The sequence below is a fragment of the Electrona antarctica genome, assembly GCF_951216825.1.
Source record: "Electrona antarctica genome assembly, chromosome: 2".
Classification (NCBI taxonomy): domain Eukaryota; kingdom Metazoa; phylum Chordata; class Actinopteri; order Myctophiformes; family Myctophidae; genus Electrona; species Electrona antarctica.
Window position 1 is genome coordinate 3775089 of NC_136807.1, and position 20078 is coordinate 3795166.

The following is a 20078-nucleotide window of genomic DNA, read 5'->3' on the forward strand; positions in this document are numbered from 1 at the left end:
CAAACATCGTGGCCTGGGCCATGGCTCAGTGGTCCAGGCACCTTGGCCTGGGCCGTGGCTCAGTGGTCCAGGCACCTTGGCCTGGGCCATGGCTCAGTGGTCCAGGCACCTTGGCCTGGGCCGTGGCTCAGTGGTCCAGGCACCTTGGCCTGGGCCGTGGCTCAGTGGTCCAGGCACCTTGGCCTGGGCCGTGGCTCAGTGGTCCAGGCACCTTGGCCTGGGCCGTGGCTCAGTGGTCCAGGCACCTTGGCCTGGGCCATGGCTCAGTGGTCCAGGCACCTTGGCCTGGGCCGTGGCTCAGTGGTCCAGGCACCTTGGCCTGGGCCATGGCTCAGTGGTCCAGGCACCTTGGCCTGGGCCATGGCTCAGTGGTCCAGGCACCTTGGCCTGGGCCATGGCTCAGTGGTCCAGGCACCTTGGCCTGGGCCATGGCTCAGTGGTCCAGGCACCTTGGCCTGGGCCGTGGCTCAGTGGTCCAGGCACCTTGGCCTGGGCCGTGGCTCAGTGGTCCAGGCACCTTGGCCTGGGCCGTGGCTCAGTGGTCCAGGCACCTTGGCCTGGGCCGTGGCTCAGTGGTCCAGGCACCTTGGCTGGCAATCCAGTCTGGCAGTGTGCCGCTGGTTCGACTCCCGATCCCGACGGCCTTTACTGCATGTCTTCCCCCCCATCTCTCTCCCCATTTCCTGTCAGCCTACTGTCTGTCCCTCCATAAAAAAATACAAATAAAGGCGATAGCCACAAAAAAAACATTTGAAAAAAAGTTCAAATATCGCCTATTGCAGCCCTTTCCAGCGTTTTCGAGCGTTCTTTTCAAACCGTTCCAAGACCCAGAGAATATTTCGCTCCACAACGATATACACACGAAGAAGGAGGAGAGAAGTAGAAGAAGTAGTCTCAGCCAATCGGTGTTGCATCCAGGGTTCCAGGTATTCATGTATTCATGTGAAAGTGTGTAGCTGTCTCTAATTGTTCCTCTTCTCAATAGGTATATCACGTCCCAGAGCGGACAGTGCCCCGCCCACCCCAGTCAACAGACTGAGCATGTCTCCGCCCCCCTCCGTCAACAACACCACACCCCCTCACAGCCGGAAGCAGCGACATACCGTGGTCACCAAAACCGCCAGCAAGAGCAGTTCAACTGTAAGTCTTACTGGAAACAAAGTTCAATACTTTTCATGGGTTAACCCATTTTGGGCGGGAACCCCTTTTGGTGTTAGCATTATGTTATGCTTTAGCTATTGAAAAATAGCAGATCTACAAGCTCATAGCGCGCCACCGAGTGGCGCGCTATGAGCTTGTAGGTCTGCTATTTTTGAAAAATCGAAGAACGACTGACATAGAAACATAGCTTTTTCAGAAAACTGTCAGGATGTAGAAGACATTTTTAGAAGTATGTAGAAAACCCTTCGCCAGACATAACTATTTATCAACTTAGCTTTCCTATTTTGGACATGAGATTATTGGCCTGCAAATGCGTATATCCTGCAAAAACAGAAGATCGATCTGCTATTTTCACTACTCCACATCACTGCTGGTGGTCTCCGGTAGACTGCACTCTTGATTTTCTGTTAACCCATTTTGGACTGAGGTCGATTAAAAGAAAGGCTTCTAAATCCTAACATTTTTCTGAAAAAAACATGTTTCTATGTCAGTGGTGCTCAACCTTTTTCATGTCAAGGACCCCAAGATTTATCTCTATTGGGCCACAGACCCCCATCTGAAAATATGTAGTTCCAGGGACCCCCCAGAAGCCAATATTTTAGTTAAAAATAGCAGACCTACAAGCTCGTAGCGCGCCACTCGGTGGCGCGCTATGAGCTTGTAGATCTGCTATTTTTCAATAGCTAAAGCATAACATAATGCTATAAACACCAAAAGGGGTTCCCGCCCAAAATGGGTTAACCAAACTTAATCGTAATGAGCTGTAAAGGAGATCATTCCTCGTAAAGGGGTTTTAATCGTCCGTAACACAATAGTAATCTAAACAAGTTAATGTTCTCAGAAGGTAATCCTGAGGATAATCATAATCCTGAGGGGCGTTCGGGTGGCGCAGTGGTAAAGTCCCTCCCTAAGTCCCACCACCGTTCCAATCCACTGTGGTGCAACCGGCTCTGTCGGGCAGCAGTGGTAAAGTCCCTCCCTAAGTCCCACCACCGTTCCAATCCACTGTGGTGCAACCGGCTCTGTCGGGCAGCAGTGGTAAAGTCCCTCCCTAAGTCCCACCACCGTTCCAATGCACTGTGGTGCAACCGGCTCTGTCGGGCAGCAGTGACACTGACAACACAGAATAATAATTTGCTACTCTAAATTAACCCATTTTGGGCGGGAACCCCTTTTGGTGTTTTAAGCATTATGTTGCAGTTGTACTTTAGCTGTTGAAAAATAGCAGATCTGCTATTTTTGAAAAATCGTTAAAATGTGACTCAAATCTTTGAATATATTCTTTCAGAGCGAACATTTTTAACTCAGATCTTTGCTTCTGGGGGGTCCCTGGAACAACATTATTTTAACATTTTTAACTCAGATCTTTGCTTCTGGGGGGTCCCTGGAACAACATTAATTTAACATTTTTAACTCAAATCTTTGCTTCTGGGGGGTCCCTGGAACAACATTAATTTAACATTTTTAACTCAGATCTTTGCTTCTGCGGGGTCCCTCTGGGGGGTCCCTGGAACAACATTATTTTCAGATGGGGTCGGCGGCCAAATACATATACCTTTGGGGGTCCTTGACATGAAAATGTTTGAGAATGAATGACAGAAACATGGGGTTTTCAGAAAACGGTCAGGATTTAGAAGGCATTTGTAGAATCTTTTCTCAGGTCTAAATGGGGTAGAAAATAATATAAAAATCACACCTGTGTGAAGTAAATGGTGCAACTCCGTGTGGGGGTCCCCGGGGGGGGGGGGGGGGGGAGTTCCAGACCCACAGGAACGCACCCAGGGTGCCGGCCCGATTCCGGCGAGTCCGAAACAGTGTGGGGGTCCCTCTACTGTACCCTCCACTGTACTGTACTGTCACTGTACTGTACTGGCACACCCGAAATCACCATATATACAGTTAATATGTGCGTGTTTGTGTGTGTGTTAGGTTGCGCACAGGTGGTGAAAAACAACCATGCGGTTTTCGTGCTCATACCCAGACACCCAGCCAGCCACCCACCCACCCACACACATAGTCACTTAAGGAAGTGGTTGCACCACTTAAAAAAGAAGGTAATCCTGTCACGTACAGCGGTAATGATCACCATCTCTGCCTGCTCCCCCCTACAGGGCAGCGGTGGGCAGCCAGGCAAAGTGTCTCACCAGCAGCAGCAGCAGCAGGCGTCATCCTCCCCGACCCTGTTGTCCAGCCCCAGCCAGAGCAGCTGGGAGACCAGACCGCTCCCAGCTCCGTCCAGGCCCAAGGTCAACAGCATCCTCAACCTGTTTGGCCAGTGGCTCTTTGATGCCGCCCTGGTGCACTGTAAGCTCCACAGCGGGCTCAGCCGAGACCCCAGCATGACCGGTAAGCAGTGTGTCCACTCCGGTCAGCACTTCATAGCTACGGAGCCTTTTTAGACGGATATTGTTGTTGCATGCGTGGATGTTTTGTTGTCATGGTTATGTTTTATTTTATTTTTTTATTATGTACCTTCTGTTTTGTGTGTGTGTGTGTGTGTGTGTTATTTATATTATTTTTGGAACTGTATGTTATGTGGGATATGCCTTCTGGCTGGAAGTTTGGCACTTTGACATTTGTGAGAGTGGAGGGCATGGCTAGAAGGGGACTGGTATAAGAGTTTAGTCTTAACCCATTGATACCTGAGGCTGAATCTGGGAACGCCTTCTAGGGCCTGACCTAAGGTTTCTGAAAACCTTCAAATTTTGATTCATTATTTTTTTAAATAGTTATGTTTTTTCAAAAATAGCAGATCTACAAGCTCATAGCGCGCCACTCGGTGGCGCGCTATGAGCTTGTAGATCTGCTATTTTTCAATAGCTAAATTATAACAATAGCTGATGAGACACAGAGAGAGCGCCGGCATCAAGGGTAGAACAACGTATAGGTTGCACCAGGCATCAATGGGTTAAGTAAAGAAGAAAAAGAAAAGCTAATTTCATTTATATGTCCAATATTTACTGTAAATCGACCTTATAGTGTATAATGCATATGCCTAGCATAGGCTGTAACTGTGTTGTTTACGTTCTCTATGGGAGAAAAAAAAACATATTTTGAAGTGAATGCTATTGATTATGTCATAAACCTTATAGTGGAGCATCTTTTATTGAAAATTAAGTCACAACATTATCTGCGGGAGTTGGCACGGTTCTCGAGGATGATTCACACTTAGTTGCACACAGGAAATAGCCGGTCTACAAGCTCACAGTCACAGCATTGTCACCGTCTCCACACCATAGTGCAAAACGGTCTTAAGCTGCGCACTTCTTAAGCTGCGCGCAGCTTAAATTCTGAGTTTTTAGACAGCTGGTGGATGGAAAAGAAGCTCCACCTCCGCGGAAGACTTGAGCGGAGGAGAGCGTTTCCGGGAATCTGGCCGTCGCGCAAGAATTCAGCGAAGGTGGAGCTTAATTTCCATCCACCAGCTGTCTAAAAACTCAAGCTTTAAGCTGCGCGCAGCCGAGAACGTGCGCAGCTCTTTCGACCGTGTGGCAGCGGCTTGTGAGCTTGCACAATGTAGGATATCACCCAAGTGTTTTCTTCCTGTCCATCAGGAGTGCGTGTAAGTCAGTCATTTTCTACGGACAATTATAGTATTTTCTTGTCACTTGTAATTTTTGAGTGGTGTAAACCACTCCTACAACTGGCTTTGTTAGTGCAGAAAAAATTAGCATGGTTGCTATGTTCACCCTGTTCACCCGGGTGTGATTTTGGTGTAAACCACTCCTACAACTGGCTTTGTTAGTGCAGAAAAAATGAGCATGGTTGCTATGTTCACCCTGTTCACCCGGGTGTGATTTCATTACGTCAGACATGATTTAATTACGTCAGACAGGCTATATAAGACCTTACACCACTCAGTTCACACGGGTGTGATTTTTTTAATTACGTTTAAAAAATACTTTTATTCATATGGTTCATTCATTTTACCACCGTTTTTTTCTCAAGGGGAAAGTTGTATGCTCCAGTGCAGCAGCACAGACAGGCACTAGAGCATACAACTTTCCCCTTGAGAAAAAAACCCCTAAATAAAACATTACGATAAAAACGAATGGCAAATTAATGAACCATTATGAATAAAAGTTTTTTTTTTAAACGTAATTAAAAAAATTACAAGTGACGAGAAAATACTATAATTGTCCGTAGAAAATGACTGACTTACATGCACTCCCGATGGACAGGAAGAAAACACTTGGGTGATATCCCAACGGGAAGTCCCCCTTAGTCCCGCCTCCTACATTGTGCAAGTGAAGAATAGTGAGCTTGTAGATCAGCTATTTTTGGTGCTCGACGTGGCATGCAACAAAGTATAAACAAGGCATCACTGTTCATTTTGTTTCTCTTTTGGTGTGTCTTCTCTTTAGTGTCTTGCATGCGTTCACCATGTCTGGATTATTTTTCAACAGCTGTAGTTGTTTTGACGGTCATCCATTTGAGGAGAATAAAAGAAAAAAAAAACAATTCATGTCTGATAGGAATTGCCCCCCAAAATATTGATCTGCTTTGATTTTGTGTCTCTCCACTATTTTTGTTATCTTGCAGCCTCTTTTATCCAAATTCTCCTTTCTTATAAATCTTGTAAGTAGGAACAGTGGCTTTTACTCTCACTTAATTCACAGTCGGTTCTTGACAAATTCCTTTGCTTTTTTGTTTGTTTCTCCATAACCATTGCAGCCATTATTTTATTTATTTATTCATTTATTATTATTATTATTATTAGAGCCCACCCGCTATATCTGTCTGGTTGATATATCGGCCATTATTTGCCCTGATGTGTTCCTGATGTTTAACCATTTCCATCCTGGCGTCCTTAATTTTTTGGGGCATGTCATTATAGGTGAAACGTAAAAATAAAATAAAAAATAGGACTTAACCCATTTTGACCTGAGATCAGATTATAAAAATATCTTCTACATCCTGACAGTTTTCTGAAAAAGCTATGTTTCTATGTCAGTCGTTCTTCGATTTTTCAAAAATAGCAGACCTGCAAGCTCGTAGCGCGCCACTCGGTGGCGTGCTACAAGCTTGTAGATCTGCTATTTTTCAATAGCTAAAGCATAACATAATGCTAACACCAAAAGGTGTTCCCGCCCAAAATGGGTTAAAGGAGAATTCCGCTTTTCTTACCGTAATCCAATGTTATTGTATTCAACAACCAGTGGTAGCGGCGAAAACAAATTAAAAAAACACCCAGAAGGCACCGTAGCTCAGAGCATGTGCGCTGGGTCATAGGCTGGCTCATAGGCTGGGTCATAGGCTGGGTCATAGGCTGGGTCATAGGCTGGGTCATAGGCTCGTTTGCCTTTTTACAGAAGCCCCTTAGGGACAAAACACTGCATCGTATTTGGTCATTATGAAAGACATTAGACAGAAAAAACAAAAATATCTATTTTTAGTGATCAAAATAAGCGATTTAGCGTATGACCCAGCGTGCAGCCGCAGTGCACTCTGTATGTAATCTTTCAACTCTACCACTCCTTATTGGATATAATCTATAACATTAGATTATGATAAGAACATGTTTAATCCGGAAATCTCCTTTAAAAAGTAGTTCAGTTTTTTTCATTGATTGTATAAAACAAAAAAACGTTTTATATATATGGAAGTTTAATATAATATACTTTATTTAATTTAGTTTTTTATTTATCATCAAAAGGTTACGGTATTTGTTTATCTTTTATTTGTTTGCTTATCAGTTAAATGTTCTCCAATAGATACTTAAGTCTGATATTATCAAATGGAATTTTCAAATTGAAGTGTCCGGGTAGCTCAGTCGGTAGAGCTCTCGCCTTTGGACCACAAGGTCATGGGTTCGATCCCGGGAGCGTATGAGTAGCACGGCTTGGGTGTGGCAAGTCGTGCGGGAAGAACTGGGAGCTGATGGTAGGTGTGGTGCTCCACCTCAGCAATCCATGGGTCTAGCACATTGTGACGAGGACAGACTCCATGTCCCAGGGGTCTAGCGCATTGTAACGGGGACAGACTCCATGTCCCAGGGGTCTAGCGCATTGTAACGGGGACAGACTCCATGTCCCAGGGGTCTAGTGCATTGTAACGGGGACAGACTCCATGTCCCAGGGGTCTAGCGCATTGTAACGGGGACAGACTCCATGTCCCAGGGGTCTAGCGCATTGTAACGGGGACAGACTCCATGTCCCAGGGGTCTAGCGCATTGTAACGGGGACAGACTCCATGTCCCAGGGGTCTAGCGCATTGTAACGGGGACAGACTCCATCTCCCAGGGGTCTATAGCGCATTGTAACGGGGACAGACTCCATCTCCCAGGGGGTCTAGCGCATTGTAACGGGGGCAGACTCCATCTCCCAGGGGTCTAGCGCATTGTAACGGGGACAGACTCCATGTCCCAGGGGTCTAGCGCATTGTAACGGGGACAGACTCCATGTCCCAGGGGTCTAGCGCATTGTAACGGGGACAGACTCCATGTCCCAGGGGTCTAGCGCATTGTAACGGGGACAGACTCCCGTGTGTTATCGGCTGATACTGACAATAAGCCACTCCCAACCTACTTCTTCTTCAAATTTATTACAATATTGCACTTTTTGATATCAGCCAGAACATCGGTAAGGAGCCTGAAAATTAAGGGCCGGGGCTCGACCCGGCCCCGACAAATTAGCATAATGTTAGGCCGAAAACAAAAAAACGAGAGAAAAATAAATCATGATGACATTCTTCATGGAACCCGAGGCTCAAGGCTCTAGGGCAGGGTTCCCCAATAGGCGGCACCCTTGTGGCCCCTGGAATAATTTAAAAAAAAATAAAGCTTTTTTTTTTATTGTTTTTTTTTAGGGGGTCTCAGATATAAATGGCATTAAATGGGGGCCAGTAGCCTATACATGTCAAACTGGGCATCCTTTTCAAATGGGGTCTTGCCCAAGACCTCGACCTTGTGCGTGCGGACTCGGCCCCCAGCCTGGTACCCTAGTCAAAATATGGCCCTTGAGGAAAATTAATTGGGGAACCCTGCTCTAGGTTCTGGTTTGGGCAGAATTTTAGAACTCCTATCTCGGTCGGGCTCTAATTATTATTTTTAACCTGTACACAACCCAATCATTCACCAGCATTCTCTCAATGTACTTAAATGGTGATGGAATGGAGTGTTAAGATCACAGACTCATCACCCGTTTTGATCGTCACCCAGTCTGACTTTACCACCATAATAACCCCTTCATCACCATATGTCAGCAATTATTATTTTCTTCTTTTTTTTCTGTTTGTGCGGGGTGGGAGGATCACATGAATTGTTTTTGTTGTTCCATCATAATGCATTGTCAATCTGTATTTTTTATTTTTATTTTTTTTACTTTTGGATTTAATTGGTTTGGTGCCTCGATGCATGAAGTGAATGGTCGTTTATATCTGGAGTGACAGTGTCGTTACAGTCGCTACAGTAAGGGTGCTGACACAGGGATTTTGCATTCTGGTCCTTAACAGCTTGGAATGACAGTGCCATGTTATAAAGCTCCTCCACCAACACTTTCTCACACATCATGTCAGAGATCGCTCTAGCACTTTTGTGACAAAGTCTTTGTGTCAGAGGCCCCTTCTTTGTATGCCTGCCATTGGTGTGTTGCTCAGACATCAAATTCACTTTTTTTTTTTATATCATCCTGGTTTTGAGTGTGACTTTTTAAAGGACATCTTTGGTTTTTTTCAACCAAGGTTCATGTTTTAGGTTGTTATCAGTTTAGAGGCCCCATACGGAGATCACCGTCAAGTTCATGGTCACGTTGCCCGAGACGGAGATTGATAAATAGGACGGAGATTAATGATATCAAAACCGGTCGCATCGCTCCACAGCCTAGGAGCACTTGTTGCCCAATCCTCGGTGTTGCACAACAGTGACACGTCATCGAAAATGTTCCCTGCCTGTTTAGCTGACGACAACGAAAACCTTAAAACGTTCATAACTCGCGATCTAAATCATCCCGTCTAATTATGAAAAAACATCCTGTGTAAGACGGCGCTCCGCGGTCCAGTCGCTAGTCGCGATAGATTTATTCTTACCTCCCGTTGTTGTCGATCGACTCTAGAGTGGTGTGGCTATTGTCAGCTGCTACACAGACATTCACAACAACTTCCGGTGCGCCGGTAATAGTGGTCCGGGTGCTATAAATGATGAGCACATTTTATTAATGGATTAAAATAAATAGGTCCGGGCCCTCAAGGTGTTATTAGAGAAAGTAAAAGATGAGTGTTACATTTTTTTCATTTGCTGCTTTCTTTCGTTTTAGGGATTTTAGCTGTTTTTGACAGGGGGCGGGGGCATTCGAGCATGGGGCTAAATGTCTTTTTTTTATTTTTACATAATTTTATAGCGATTTCTTTTTTTTTAATCATTTACTATACTCCTACTAGACCCCAAGAAATTACATCTGGCCACAAAAGTTCACAGGATCTACTGAATATGAAGGTAGCCTATACTGGGGGGAAGGGGAAGCCACACTGTGTGTCATAGGCTCAATATGTCAGTTTGACACATTCAGTACATCCTGTGATCTTTTGTGGCCAGATGTAATTTCTTGGGGTCTAGTAGGACTATAGTAAATAATAAAATAAAAAATCGCTATAAAATGTTGTAAAGAAATACATATTTAGCCCCATGCTCGATTGCCCCCGCCCCCCTGTCAAAAACAGCTAAAATCCCTAAAACGAAATAAAGCAGCCAATGAAAATAAATAATCTTTTACATCTTTTACTTTCTCTAATAACAACCTAAAACATGAACCTTGGTTGAAAAAAACTAAAGTTGTCCTTTAAGTCTGCTTCATGGTCTATTTATAATTTATTTCACTTTCAATTTCTTTTACTGTGTGTTTTTGGTTGCAGTGTGCATAGAATAAGAGTTAAGATATTTTATTATTATGTTTTACTCATGCATGGTTAGGACGACCAGACTTCAGTTCAGTTCCATGTTATGTCGTTTTATACTCTTTTTGGTGTTGTTTCCCACAGCCATCGCTACTCAGGTGGGTCTGGAGCTGCGGAGGAAGGGCTCCCAGATGTCCACAGACTCCATGGCGTCCAACCCGTTGTTTGACGCCAACGAGTTCCCAGAGAGCTACGAGGCGGGAAGAGCAGAGGCCTGCGGGACGCTCTGCCGCATCTTCTGCAGCAAGAAGACGGGGGAAGAGATTCTGCCCGTCTACCTGTCCAGGTAATGTGGTCAAGCCTTTTATGTTTTTATATAAAAAAATCACACCTGTGTGAAGTAAGTGGTGCAACTCCGTTTGGGGGTCCCCATGGGGGGGGTTCCAGACCCACAGGAACGCACCCAAGGTGCCGGCACGATTCTGGCGAGCCGCCCCGCGTCCGAAACGGTTGAGAAATGACAGTTACCGTGTGGGGGTCCCTCTAATGTACCCTCCACTGTACTGTACTGTGCTGTGCTGTGCTGTACTGTACTGGCACACCTGAAATCACCATATATACAGTTAATATGTGCGTGTGTGTTTGTGTGTGTTAGGTTGCGCACAGATGGTGAAAAACAACCATGCTGTTTTCGTGCTCAGACATACCCAGGCAGCCAGCCAGGCATCCACACACATAGTCACTTAAGAAAGTGGTTTGCACCACTTAATACAAATAAAAATATTTGTTTCACATCATCTCTTGAATATAATTATAAGAAGAATACTTTATTTATAGAGGATGGTTGTGTGAATCATTGCCAAATCTAGTTTTGTAAATGAACCTCCTTGCTCATTGTTCGCAGTCCTTTGCTCACAGTATTGACTGCCCGTGAACTTCTATGTGTGTGGAGGTCGTAGGTGTGACAGTAGACATGGCAGCTGTTTGAATTCATCAAACAGATTGTAATTGATCTGGTCTTTCAACTAAAAAATGTCACATCGGGGATTCATTTCCAGTTGAAAATGTGATATTTTTGTATCCATTGGATTTCGATGTACCTTTTTACACAAGGCCTAAAGCAGTGGTTGTCTTGTTGCAGGTTCTACATGGTCCTGATTCAGGGTCTCCAGATCTCCGACTTCATCTGCAGACCAGTGCTGGCGTCCATTATCCTCAACTCTTCTTCCCTATTCTGCTCAGACTTGAAGGGCATCAATGTAGTGGTGCCATATTTCATTGCTGCCCTGGAGACCATTCTACCGGACAGGTACAATGCAAAAACGTACCCAACACATACGCATAGATTCAGGACAAGAGTTATTTAAAAGTTCTATACCTTGGAGTTAGTAAAAGATCACAGTGGAAGGAAGGGAGGGAGGGAGGGAGGGAGGGAGGGAGGAAGGAAGGAAGGAAGGAAGGAAGGAAGGAAGGAAGGGAGGGAGGGAGGAAGGAAGGGAGGGAGGGAGGGAGGGAGGAAGGAAGATGGTGGCGAACTTTAAAGACGATCCAAGACAGCTCTGTTCAGTTGAAGTAGAAAAATCTTTATTATTATTATTTTTTTAAAGCAGGGGTTAAAAACGACCGACGTGTTTCGGCCTGAGGCCTTCAATCATCAGCGTCCACTGGCACTTTTAAAAGAACTCTTGTCCTGTATTATTGAAACCCTCTCCAAAGAGCACCTGTTTGCAGTTTTCTACATAAAGGATCCACAAAGCACTTCTTTTTTTTTCTGAACATACATAGATTCCTTTAACCCATTCTAGGCAGGAACCCCTTTTGGTGTTAGCATTATGTTATGCTTTAGCTATTGAAAAATAGCAGATCTACAAGCTCATAGCGCGCCACCGAGTGGCGCGCTATGAGCTTGTAGGTCTGCTATTTTTTGAAAAATCGAAGAACCACTGACATAGAAGCTTTTTCAGAAAACTGTCAGGATGTAGAAGACATTTTTAGAATCTGATCTCAGGTCAAAATGGGTTAAGCATAACTTAAGCTATCCACATGAACCCTAGTGTTCCTATTCTGGGGTAAACATTCAGTGAAAAATCTCACAATGCGTCAAGTTGCCACCCTGTAGAGATCAGCCGTTTTCTGCAAAGATATTTAGAGTGAAGTGAAAACTAGACAGGGGGCCTAGTATAGAGCCTGGGGGGACTCCAGTCAAGGAAGTGCCAAGGAATGCCTAAATTGAAGTATAGGTTACCGGTATACTCTGTATTACTATATGTTGCTCGCTGACAAGAACCAATCTTCAAGATTGGTTCTAGTTGGCAAGCGTTGTGAAGTGAAATTAACCACTTAAAGGACAACTTTAGTTTTTTTCAACCAAGGTTCATGTTTTAGGTTGTTATTAGAGAAAGTAAAAGATGTAAAAGATTTTTTTTCCATTTGCTGCTTTCTTTCGTTTTAGGGATTTTAGCTGTTTTTGACAGGGGGGCGGGAGCATTCGAGCATGGGGCTAAATATGTATTTCTTTACAACATTTTATAGCGATTTTTTTAAATTATTATTTACTATAGTCCTATTAGACCCCAAGAAATTACATCTGGCCACAAAAGATCACAGGATGTACTGAATGTGTCAAACTGACATATTGAGCCTATGACACACAGTGTGGCTTCCTCTTCCCCCCAGTATAGGCTACCTTCATATTCAGTACATCCTGTGAACTTTTGTGGCCAGATGTAATTTCTTGGGGTCTAGTAGTAGTATAGTAAATGATAAAAAAAAGAAATCGCTATACAATTATGTAAAAAAAAATCCATATTTAGCCCCATGCTCGAATGCCCCCGCCCCCCTGTCAAAAACAGCTAAAATCCCTAAAACGAAAGAAAGCAGCAAAGGAAAAAAATGTAACGCTCATCTTTTACTTTCTCTAATAACAACCTAAAACATGAACCTTGGTTGAAAAAAACTAAAGTTGTCCTTTAAACCCATGTGTCATTGCACGTCAATAGTGAAAATAGCCAATCTACTAACTAGCAACGCATCACAATGCACTTGCCTATTTTTGCCAAATGTTCACCGACATGCACAGAATAGTGATGGTAGGGCTCATGTGCTTAAGCTTAGTGGCTCAAGTACAGTGTGATGATGGTGCTATTTAAAGCTTCAATGTGTGTGTAAATGTTTTCCAGGGAGCTGTCCAAGTTCAAGATGTATTTGAACCCCACGGATCTACGGAGAGCGTCTATCAACATCCTGCTGGCCATGCTGCCCCTGCCGCACCACTTTGGCAACATCAAATCGGAGGTAGGACTTTACTTCTTAACTCATTGACTGCCAGAATTGTTTCAGTCCGTGTCCCTTCCCTGCCACAATAGAGTTCAGCCGGATATCTTAGACCATGAACTCCCGTGCTGATAACCGGAAGTTAGCAATGGCTAGTATGTAGAGTTAGCCACAATCTTTTTGTAAGTCACCCGAAACATATTTTGTAACCGTGACCAGGGACGCTTTTTGTTTTTGAGCCGGGAATAAAGTTTGTTTTGAAACAAATCTAAATCCGCTAAATGAATGTGAGATTTTAAATGTACAGTTATCATTGAAGTGGGCGGGCGTGGCCATCTTGTTTCCAGTTCACTGCCTGTTTGCATTCTCTCCAAGGGATTAAGGCTACAATCCGGGAATTATTTCAATGATTAAAACATTGAACCAATCTGAATGGTAGAATATGTGAATACAATATAACTAGATATAACTAGAACATGTGCAGTAGGTCTCCCTACTACTGCATTAAGACATTTAGACACTATGGCGTCAGGTAGGACACCTACTGGTTGACAACGTCTAAAACGTTATTTGAAGCAGACGACACATCGAAGCACCTTCGTCTTTACTGTAGTACACAGATGGACATCTTTTCAATTGCCTCTCCACCGGTTTAACCCATTTTGACCTGAGATCAGATTCTATAAATGTCTTCTACATCCGGACAGTTTTCTGAAAAATCTATGTTTCTATGTCAGTCGTTCTTCGATTTTTCAAAAATAGCAGACCTACAAGCTCATAGCGCGCCACTCGGTGGCGCGCTATGAGCTTGTAGATCTGCTATTTTTCAATAGCTAAAGCATAACATAATGCTAACACCAAAAGGGGTTCCTGCCAAAAATGGGTTAACGGCAGGGCATTTACTGTACCTGGTGTTTGTTTCAGGTTCTGCTGGAGGGCAAGTACAGTGACGAGGACGGAGGTTCTGACCAGCCTGTGTCCTTTCTGTCCCTGAGACTCCGTCTGGTCAACGTCCTGATCGGAGCTCTGCAGACTGAAACGGACCCCAACAACACCCAGCTCATCCTTGGTAGAACATCTGCTTTAATACTCATTCTTTCTCTCATTGGTTGTACCTCTGTCCATTAGGTCATGGGTTCCCAAAGTGGGGTCCGGGGACCCCTGGGGGTACTTGAGGGAGTTCCAGGGGGTACCTGGATAGAGATAGAAACCAAATGGACCCTTATGGGTACAATGGGTACAAATGGAACCAAATGGACCCTAACGGGTCCATTTGGTTCCATTTGTACACTCTCAGAGTTAAATTAACAGTGGTTTTACAATATAAATTGGGGTACCAGAGATAGAAATGCCATTAAATCGGGGGTCTGTAGCATAATGCGTGTGAAACTGGGGGTCCATGAAATTAATATGTTTCGGAATCACTGCTAGAGCCGTAAAAATCCTCCCTTATCGGGGTCACTGGCATATGTTTTCAAATGGGGGGTCCGTGGCCTAATAAATGTTGATTTGGGGGTCCTTGACACGAAAAAGTTTGGGAACCACTGCATTAGGTAGTTGTGTTTTACTGTGCTTTCTTGTTTCTTACCACCTCAGGTGCAATGCTCAATATTGTGCAAGATTCTGCACTACTGGAGTCCATAGGTGCCCAAACGGAAACCGTAAGTCCTCGTCTTAGGTCTCGTTCTGACTGTAGGCAACCAATTCATTTCTTAAATATGACTGTGTCCACATTCTTATTTGCATTTGTGATCAGAATCAGACATTATACAATACAACAGTGTTACTTGCCACCTATCTTTTGCCGCCTATCTTTTTATATATTTAAAAAATAAATTAATTGTTTTAATGCGCCCACGGTTATTTATTCTTTAATTTGTCCCATATCTCTGGCACCTGCACAGTGTTTCTATTGTAACAGGTGGTCAGGAAGTCAGGATTTAAATTCAAATATAGCAAAAAAATAGCTGATCTGCAAGCTCAAAACGCGTCGCAGTGCGGCGCGTTTTGAGCTTGTAGATCGGCTATTTTTGCTACGACAGAATTGTGCAATGTGGCCCTCTGGAGTGAGTGTGCTATTATAGAGCGTCGCAGTCCCGCCCCTTACCATGGACCAGGAAATGAATCCCAATGCATTTTTCCCATAGACATTTCGTAAAGTATTTATTTAAAGACCTTATAAGCGTCGTACGAAGCCAACTCGAGTCGTGACAAATCATGACAACACACACAATATTTTGGACCAAACAAATAATTACAAAGAAGAAAAACAACAAAAAAAGTGTTGTAACCTGCCGTTTTTTTCTTCTTTCTAATTATTTTTTCGGCCCCAAAAATTGTGTTTTGTTGTCATGATTTGTCACGACTCGAGTTGGCTTTGTCCACGCGGCGTAAACGTCTTTAAATAAATACTTTCTGAAATGTCTATGAGGAAAATGAACGGAGAATCATTTCCTGGTCCATGGCAATGACTGTCTAAAGAGGACGAGACGCGAAGACCGTACGGGCGACGCCATGTTGCTTCATGGTGCTCCATGGAAGGAAAGAAACATGCGCAGTTGAGACCAGGAAGTTGTACATGCACAAATTTGGGCATGTACAACATCCTGGTCTCAACTGCGCATGTTTCTTTCCTTCCATGGAGCAACATGGCGTCGCCCGTACGGTCTTCGCGTCTCGTCCTCTTTAGACAGTCCTTGGTCCATGGTAGGGGCGGGACTGCGACGCTCTATAGTGGCCCTCTGTCGTCAAAGTTGCCCACCTCAGCTCTACACCATCATGCGATGGAGTATAAAGTACAAGTTGCTCACTATAACAGCATCTGCCTACATTGCAATGAAATGGACATAAATATATTTGGCCTGTTTGTGTTTTTCAGGGCAGTATAGACGGGGGCCAAACGACCTTGAAAAGCCAAAGCCACAGCCGCACTAATAGTGGCATCAGTTTTACCAGCGGGGGCAGCACTGAGGCCACCAGCCCAGAATCGGAGCGCCCCGCTCAGGCGCTGCTTCGAGACTACGGTAAGAAGGAAACCTTAAGCGGTTCTAGTCCTGGAGCTAATGAGATTCATGTATCTAATGTTCAATATCTTCTAGTTAATTCTATTAACCCATTCTGGACGGGAACCCCTTTTGGTGTTTTAACTAAGCATTATGTTATGCTTTAGCTATTGAAAAATAGCAGATCTACAAGCTCATAGCGCGCCACCGAGTGGCGCGCTACGAGCTTGTAGGTCTGCTATTTTTGAAAAATCGTAAAAAAGCGGCACAAATCTTTGAATATATATTCTTTCAGAAGACTTTATTTTATGTTATTTCGATGTCGGGTCTAAATGGGTTAACCAACTTTAACCTGGTGTCCCTATTTTGGGCATGTCAATATAGGCGAAATAATAGGCCTATCGTTCAAACCATGGGTAATTGGGGGGGGGGGGGGGGACTCTCCCAACATTGGGATCAACATCAGACCCATAAATCTGGCATCAGTTAGTTGGGCTCTACAGATAACCGCCTTGACCATGTCTACATTTGAACACCATTTACATTTTGGAGCAGATACTGTCATAAACAAATGAACTATATAGACAAAAGGTATCCTTCCTCCAAGTTGTACTGCTTGTCAAGGTGTAAATTGCAGACTTGAAAAGCACTCCGTCTTTGGTGAAAAATGAAATAGTTTATTTGATGAGCAAGGCAAATAAATAACAGGACCTACGCGTTTCGACCAAAAGGTCTTAGTCAAGGTCTACCTTTTGTCTATATTGTTTTACCTGTATCACCAAAGAGCACCCAATGTCTTCGTAAGTGAAGAAAAATGCTTAAATAAAACTAATGAAATGAATGTGTTTTGTTCTAGCCAACGTGGTTAAAGTGGTGTACAGGGTTAAGCGGCGCTGGGTAAAATGTCTTTGTAGGTTATACCAAAGTGCTTTCTTTTGCTGTGTTTTGCTGTGTCAGTGAAACTAGGATAAACTGCTCCTGTTGAACTGTGTTTTATAGCTGATTAATGTCAACATCAGCTTTTCTGGATGCCTTTGCTATTATTCTTCAATCTTTAAGACTTACATCCACACTAATATGTTATCGTTAACAGGCGTGTTAGTATTTATGGACACATCAGATTATTTCTGGAACGGTGTTAAAACACTGGTGTGAACGAAGATACGTAGTTTTCACTTTGAAATGAAAATGTATTAGTGTGGTTGTAGCCTTTGTGTGCCTTTTTGTATGAAGTCTTTGGACCGTGTGTGTGTGTGTTACTGCCTTTAACCCATTCTAGACTGGAACCCCTTTTGGTGTTTTAACTAAGCATTATGTTATACTTTAGCTATTGAAAAATAGCAGATCTACAAGCTCATAGCATGCCACCGAGTGGCGCGCTACAAGGTTGTAGGTCTGCTATTTTTGAAATATCGTGAAAATGTGCAGCAAATCTTTGAATATATATTTTTTCAGAAGACTCTTTTTTTTATTTCGACGTCAGGCCTACATGGGTTAAAGGTGCTGCAAGTGATATGTTTTGATATGTTTTCGTGTGGAAAAAACAAATGTTTTAAAGTTTTGTATTCTGATATTCATTCTAGAGACCAGAGAGCAGTGGTTCAGGTCACCGCTGTGAATAACCTTTTTCATCCAGATTTTGTGTAGATTGACTGAATGAATTCCAAATATCAGAGTATTCTGCGTAACCCCAGGATTTACGACTTTGAGAAACCCTGCTAGAGTGTTTGTTCAGTCTCCAATTCTTAGTAAACAGGAAATGCATTTTCAGGTCGGGATACCAATTTTATCCAATCAGGTAAGAGAACCTCACAAAGATAATTTATCTATAACTTGACTTAACAATAACATAATTTGATTTTTTTTTAGTGGTCCAGTCACAATTTTGTCTGTTCATTCATTTTTTTCCCCATCACTTCTAATTTCACATCTTTATCCTGTATTAGCTTTCACTCCTAATTGGATAAGAGTGATATCCCCCGACCTGAAAATGTCTGTACTAAACGTCTCGAGAGAGAGAGAGAGAGACGGGGGAGACCCCTGTTAACCCTCGAGAGACGGGGGAGACCCCTCCCTGTTAACGAACCTGTTAACGAACAAACCCTCAACGATTAGTACTGCCAAAGCTATTTAACACTTGCCCCAGTGGTTCTCAACCTGTGGTTCCGGTTCCCCAGGGGGGTCTCCACATGATTTTGTGGGTGGGTAGGCCCAGTTCAAGTATGATTGTTGTGGGCGGGGGGGGGGGGTCGCGGCCTGAAAAGGTTGAGAACCATTGACTTACACCACTTTGTCTCATGCATGTTATATATTAGCGGGATGGCGGTGGCTCAGGGGTAGAGTGCCTGCATGGTAACCGTAAGGTTGCCAGTTCGAACCCGGGCTCCCCCAGAGTTACTGTCGAAGTGTCCTTGAGCAAGACACTGAACCCCTAATTGCTCCCGATGTGCTAGTTGGTGCCTTGCATGGTTTCCGCTGCCATCGGTGTATGAATGTGTGTGTGAATGGGTGAATGTAATGCACAATCTATGTAAAGCGCCTTGGATAAAGGCGCTATATAAATGCACCATTTACCATTTAGCATGGAAACGATGCTCAGTGCATGGGGGTCTAGTCTGTCCTAACCCCCCAGCCTCTCTCTCTACTCTTCTTCTGCGGTGGTTGGTATTTCGGGGTGTCATATGCTCTAGCTCTTGCAGACACGGCGGCAGGCCTGCTGGTTCGTAGCATCCACCTCGTCACCCAAAGGCTCAACTCCCAGTGGAGGCAGGACATGAGCATCTCACTGGCTGCCCTGGAACTCCTGGCTGGACTGGCCAAGGTACGTAAGGCCTACATGTTGTTTAGCCCATTCTGGGGTGGGAACCCCTTTTGGTGTTGGCATTATGTTATGCTTTAGCTATTTAAAAATAGCAGATCTACAAGCTCGTAGCGCGCCACTCGGTGGCGCGCTACGAGCTTGTAGGTCTGCTATTTTTGAAAAATCGAAGAACGACTGACATAGAAACATAGCTTTTTCAGAAAACTGTCAGAATTGATGTAGAAGACATTTTTAGAATCTGATCTCAGGTCAAAATGGGTTAGATTGAAGATCAGTTCCTGTCAGCAAGCAACACCATTGTGCCGTTGTGTTTCAATTGAGACTTTATCTCGCCTACCTATAGGTACAATGTTGATTGGAGCCCGACCTACTGTATATTATATAAGTTTGGCTATTATATCAGTTTGGCCATTATTTGGCTTTTTTTTTGACGACGGCAATGTTGCCACTGATTTGTCCCGACCTAAGCACGAGCACTTACCACCTGGTTTCCCTATTTTGAGCATGTCCTTGACTCCTTACAGGTGAACATTTTCACACGTTTACAAATATAGCGGAGCTAAAAGCTCATTCCAAACTTTTGTCAAATGGTTAAATACAAATACACTTTTTTGCTTGAACTTTGTATAACCAGGGTTTAAATGTTGTTTTCACATATTGAAGTTCATATGAAAGTTCATATTGCATCATGACGTGGTGAACTATGTTGGCATGCATTGCCGTCGCATGGCAAAATATATAATCAGGTTTTAGAAAGTTCACCACCTATCTTGTGTTCCCCAGGTGAAGACCGTCGTAGACTCTGCAGACCGTAAGCGTGCGGTCAGCTCCATATGTGGCTACATTGTTTACCAGTGTAGCCGACCCGCCCCTCTTCAATCTAGAGACCTCCACTCAATGATCGTAGCTGCCTTCCAGTTCCTGTGTGTCTGGCTCACAGAACATCCTGACATGCTGGATGAGAAGGTAATGATCTTCAAATCTAAACGTGG

At 43.9% G+C, this 20078-nt stretch overlaps 1 protein-coding gene across 5 annotated transcripts in view; it reads left to right on the forward strand.

Annotated features, from left to right (window-relative positions):
- The window catches only part of ralgapb (Ral GTPase activating protein non-catalytic subunit beta), a 54968-nt gene that overhangs the window by 11974 nt on the left and 22916 nt on the right, over positions 1 to 20078 (forward strand). For 3 of the 5 annotated variants that reach the window (XM_079521651.1, XM_079521652.1, XM_079521653.1), the window contains exons 8-17: positions 986 to 1140; positions 3273 to 3507; positions 10135 to 10336; positions 11132 to 11299; positions 13170 to 13284; positions 14188 to 14332; positions 14860 to 14924; positions 16142 to 16286; positions 18956 to 19086; positions 19870 to 20052. In XM_079521651.1, coding sequence (XP_079377777.1) covers positions 986 to 1140; positions 3273 to 3507; positions 10135 to 10336; positions 11132 to 11299; positions 13170 to 13284; positions 14188 to 14332; positions 14860 to 14924; positions 16142 to 16286; positions 18956 to 19086; positions 19870 to 20052 — 1544 coding nt within the window. The remainder of the gene's footprint in view (positions 1 to 985; positions 1141 to 3272; positions 3508 to 10134; positions 10337 to 11131; positions 11300 to 13169; positions 13285 to 14187; positions 14333 to 14859; positions 14925 to 16141; positions 16287 to 18955; positions 19087 to 19869; positions 20053 to 20078) is intronic. The other 2 variants (XM_079521654.1, XM_079521655.1) reach the window with 1 other exon arrangement.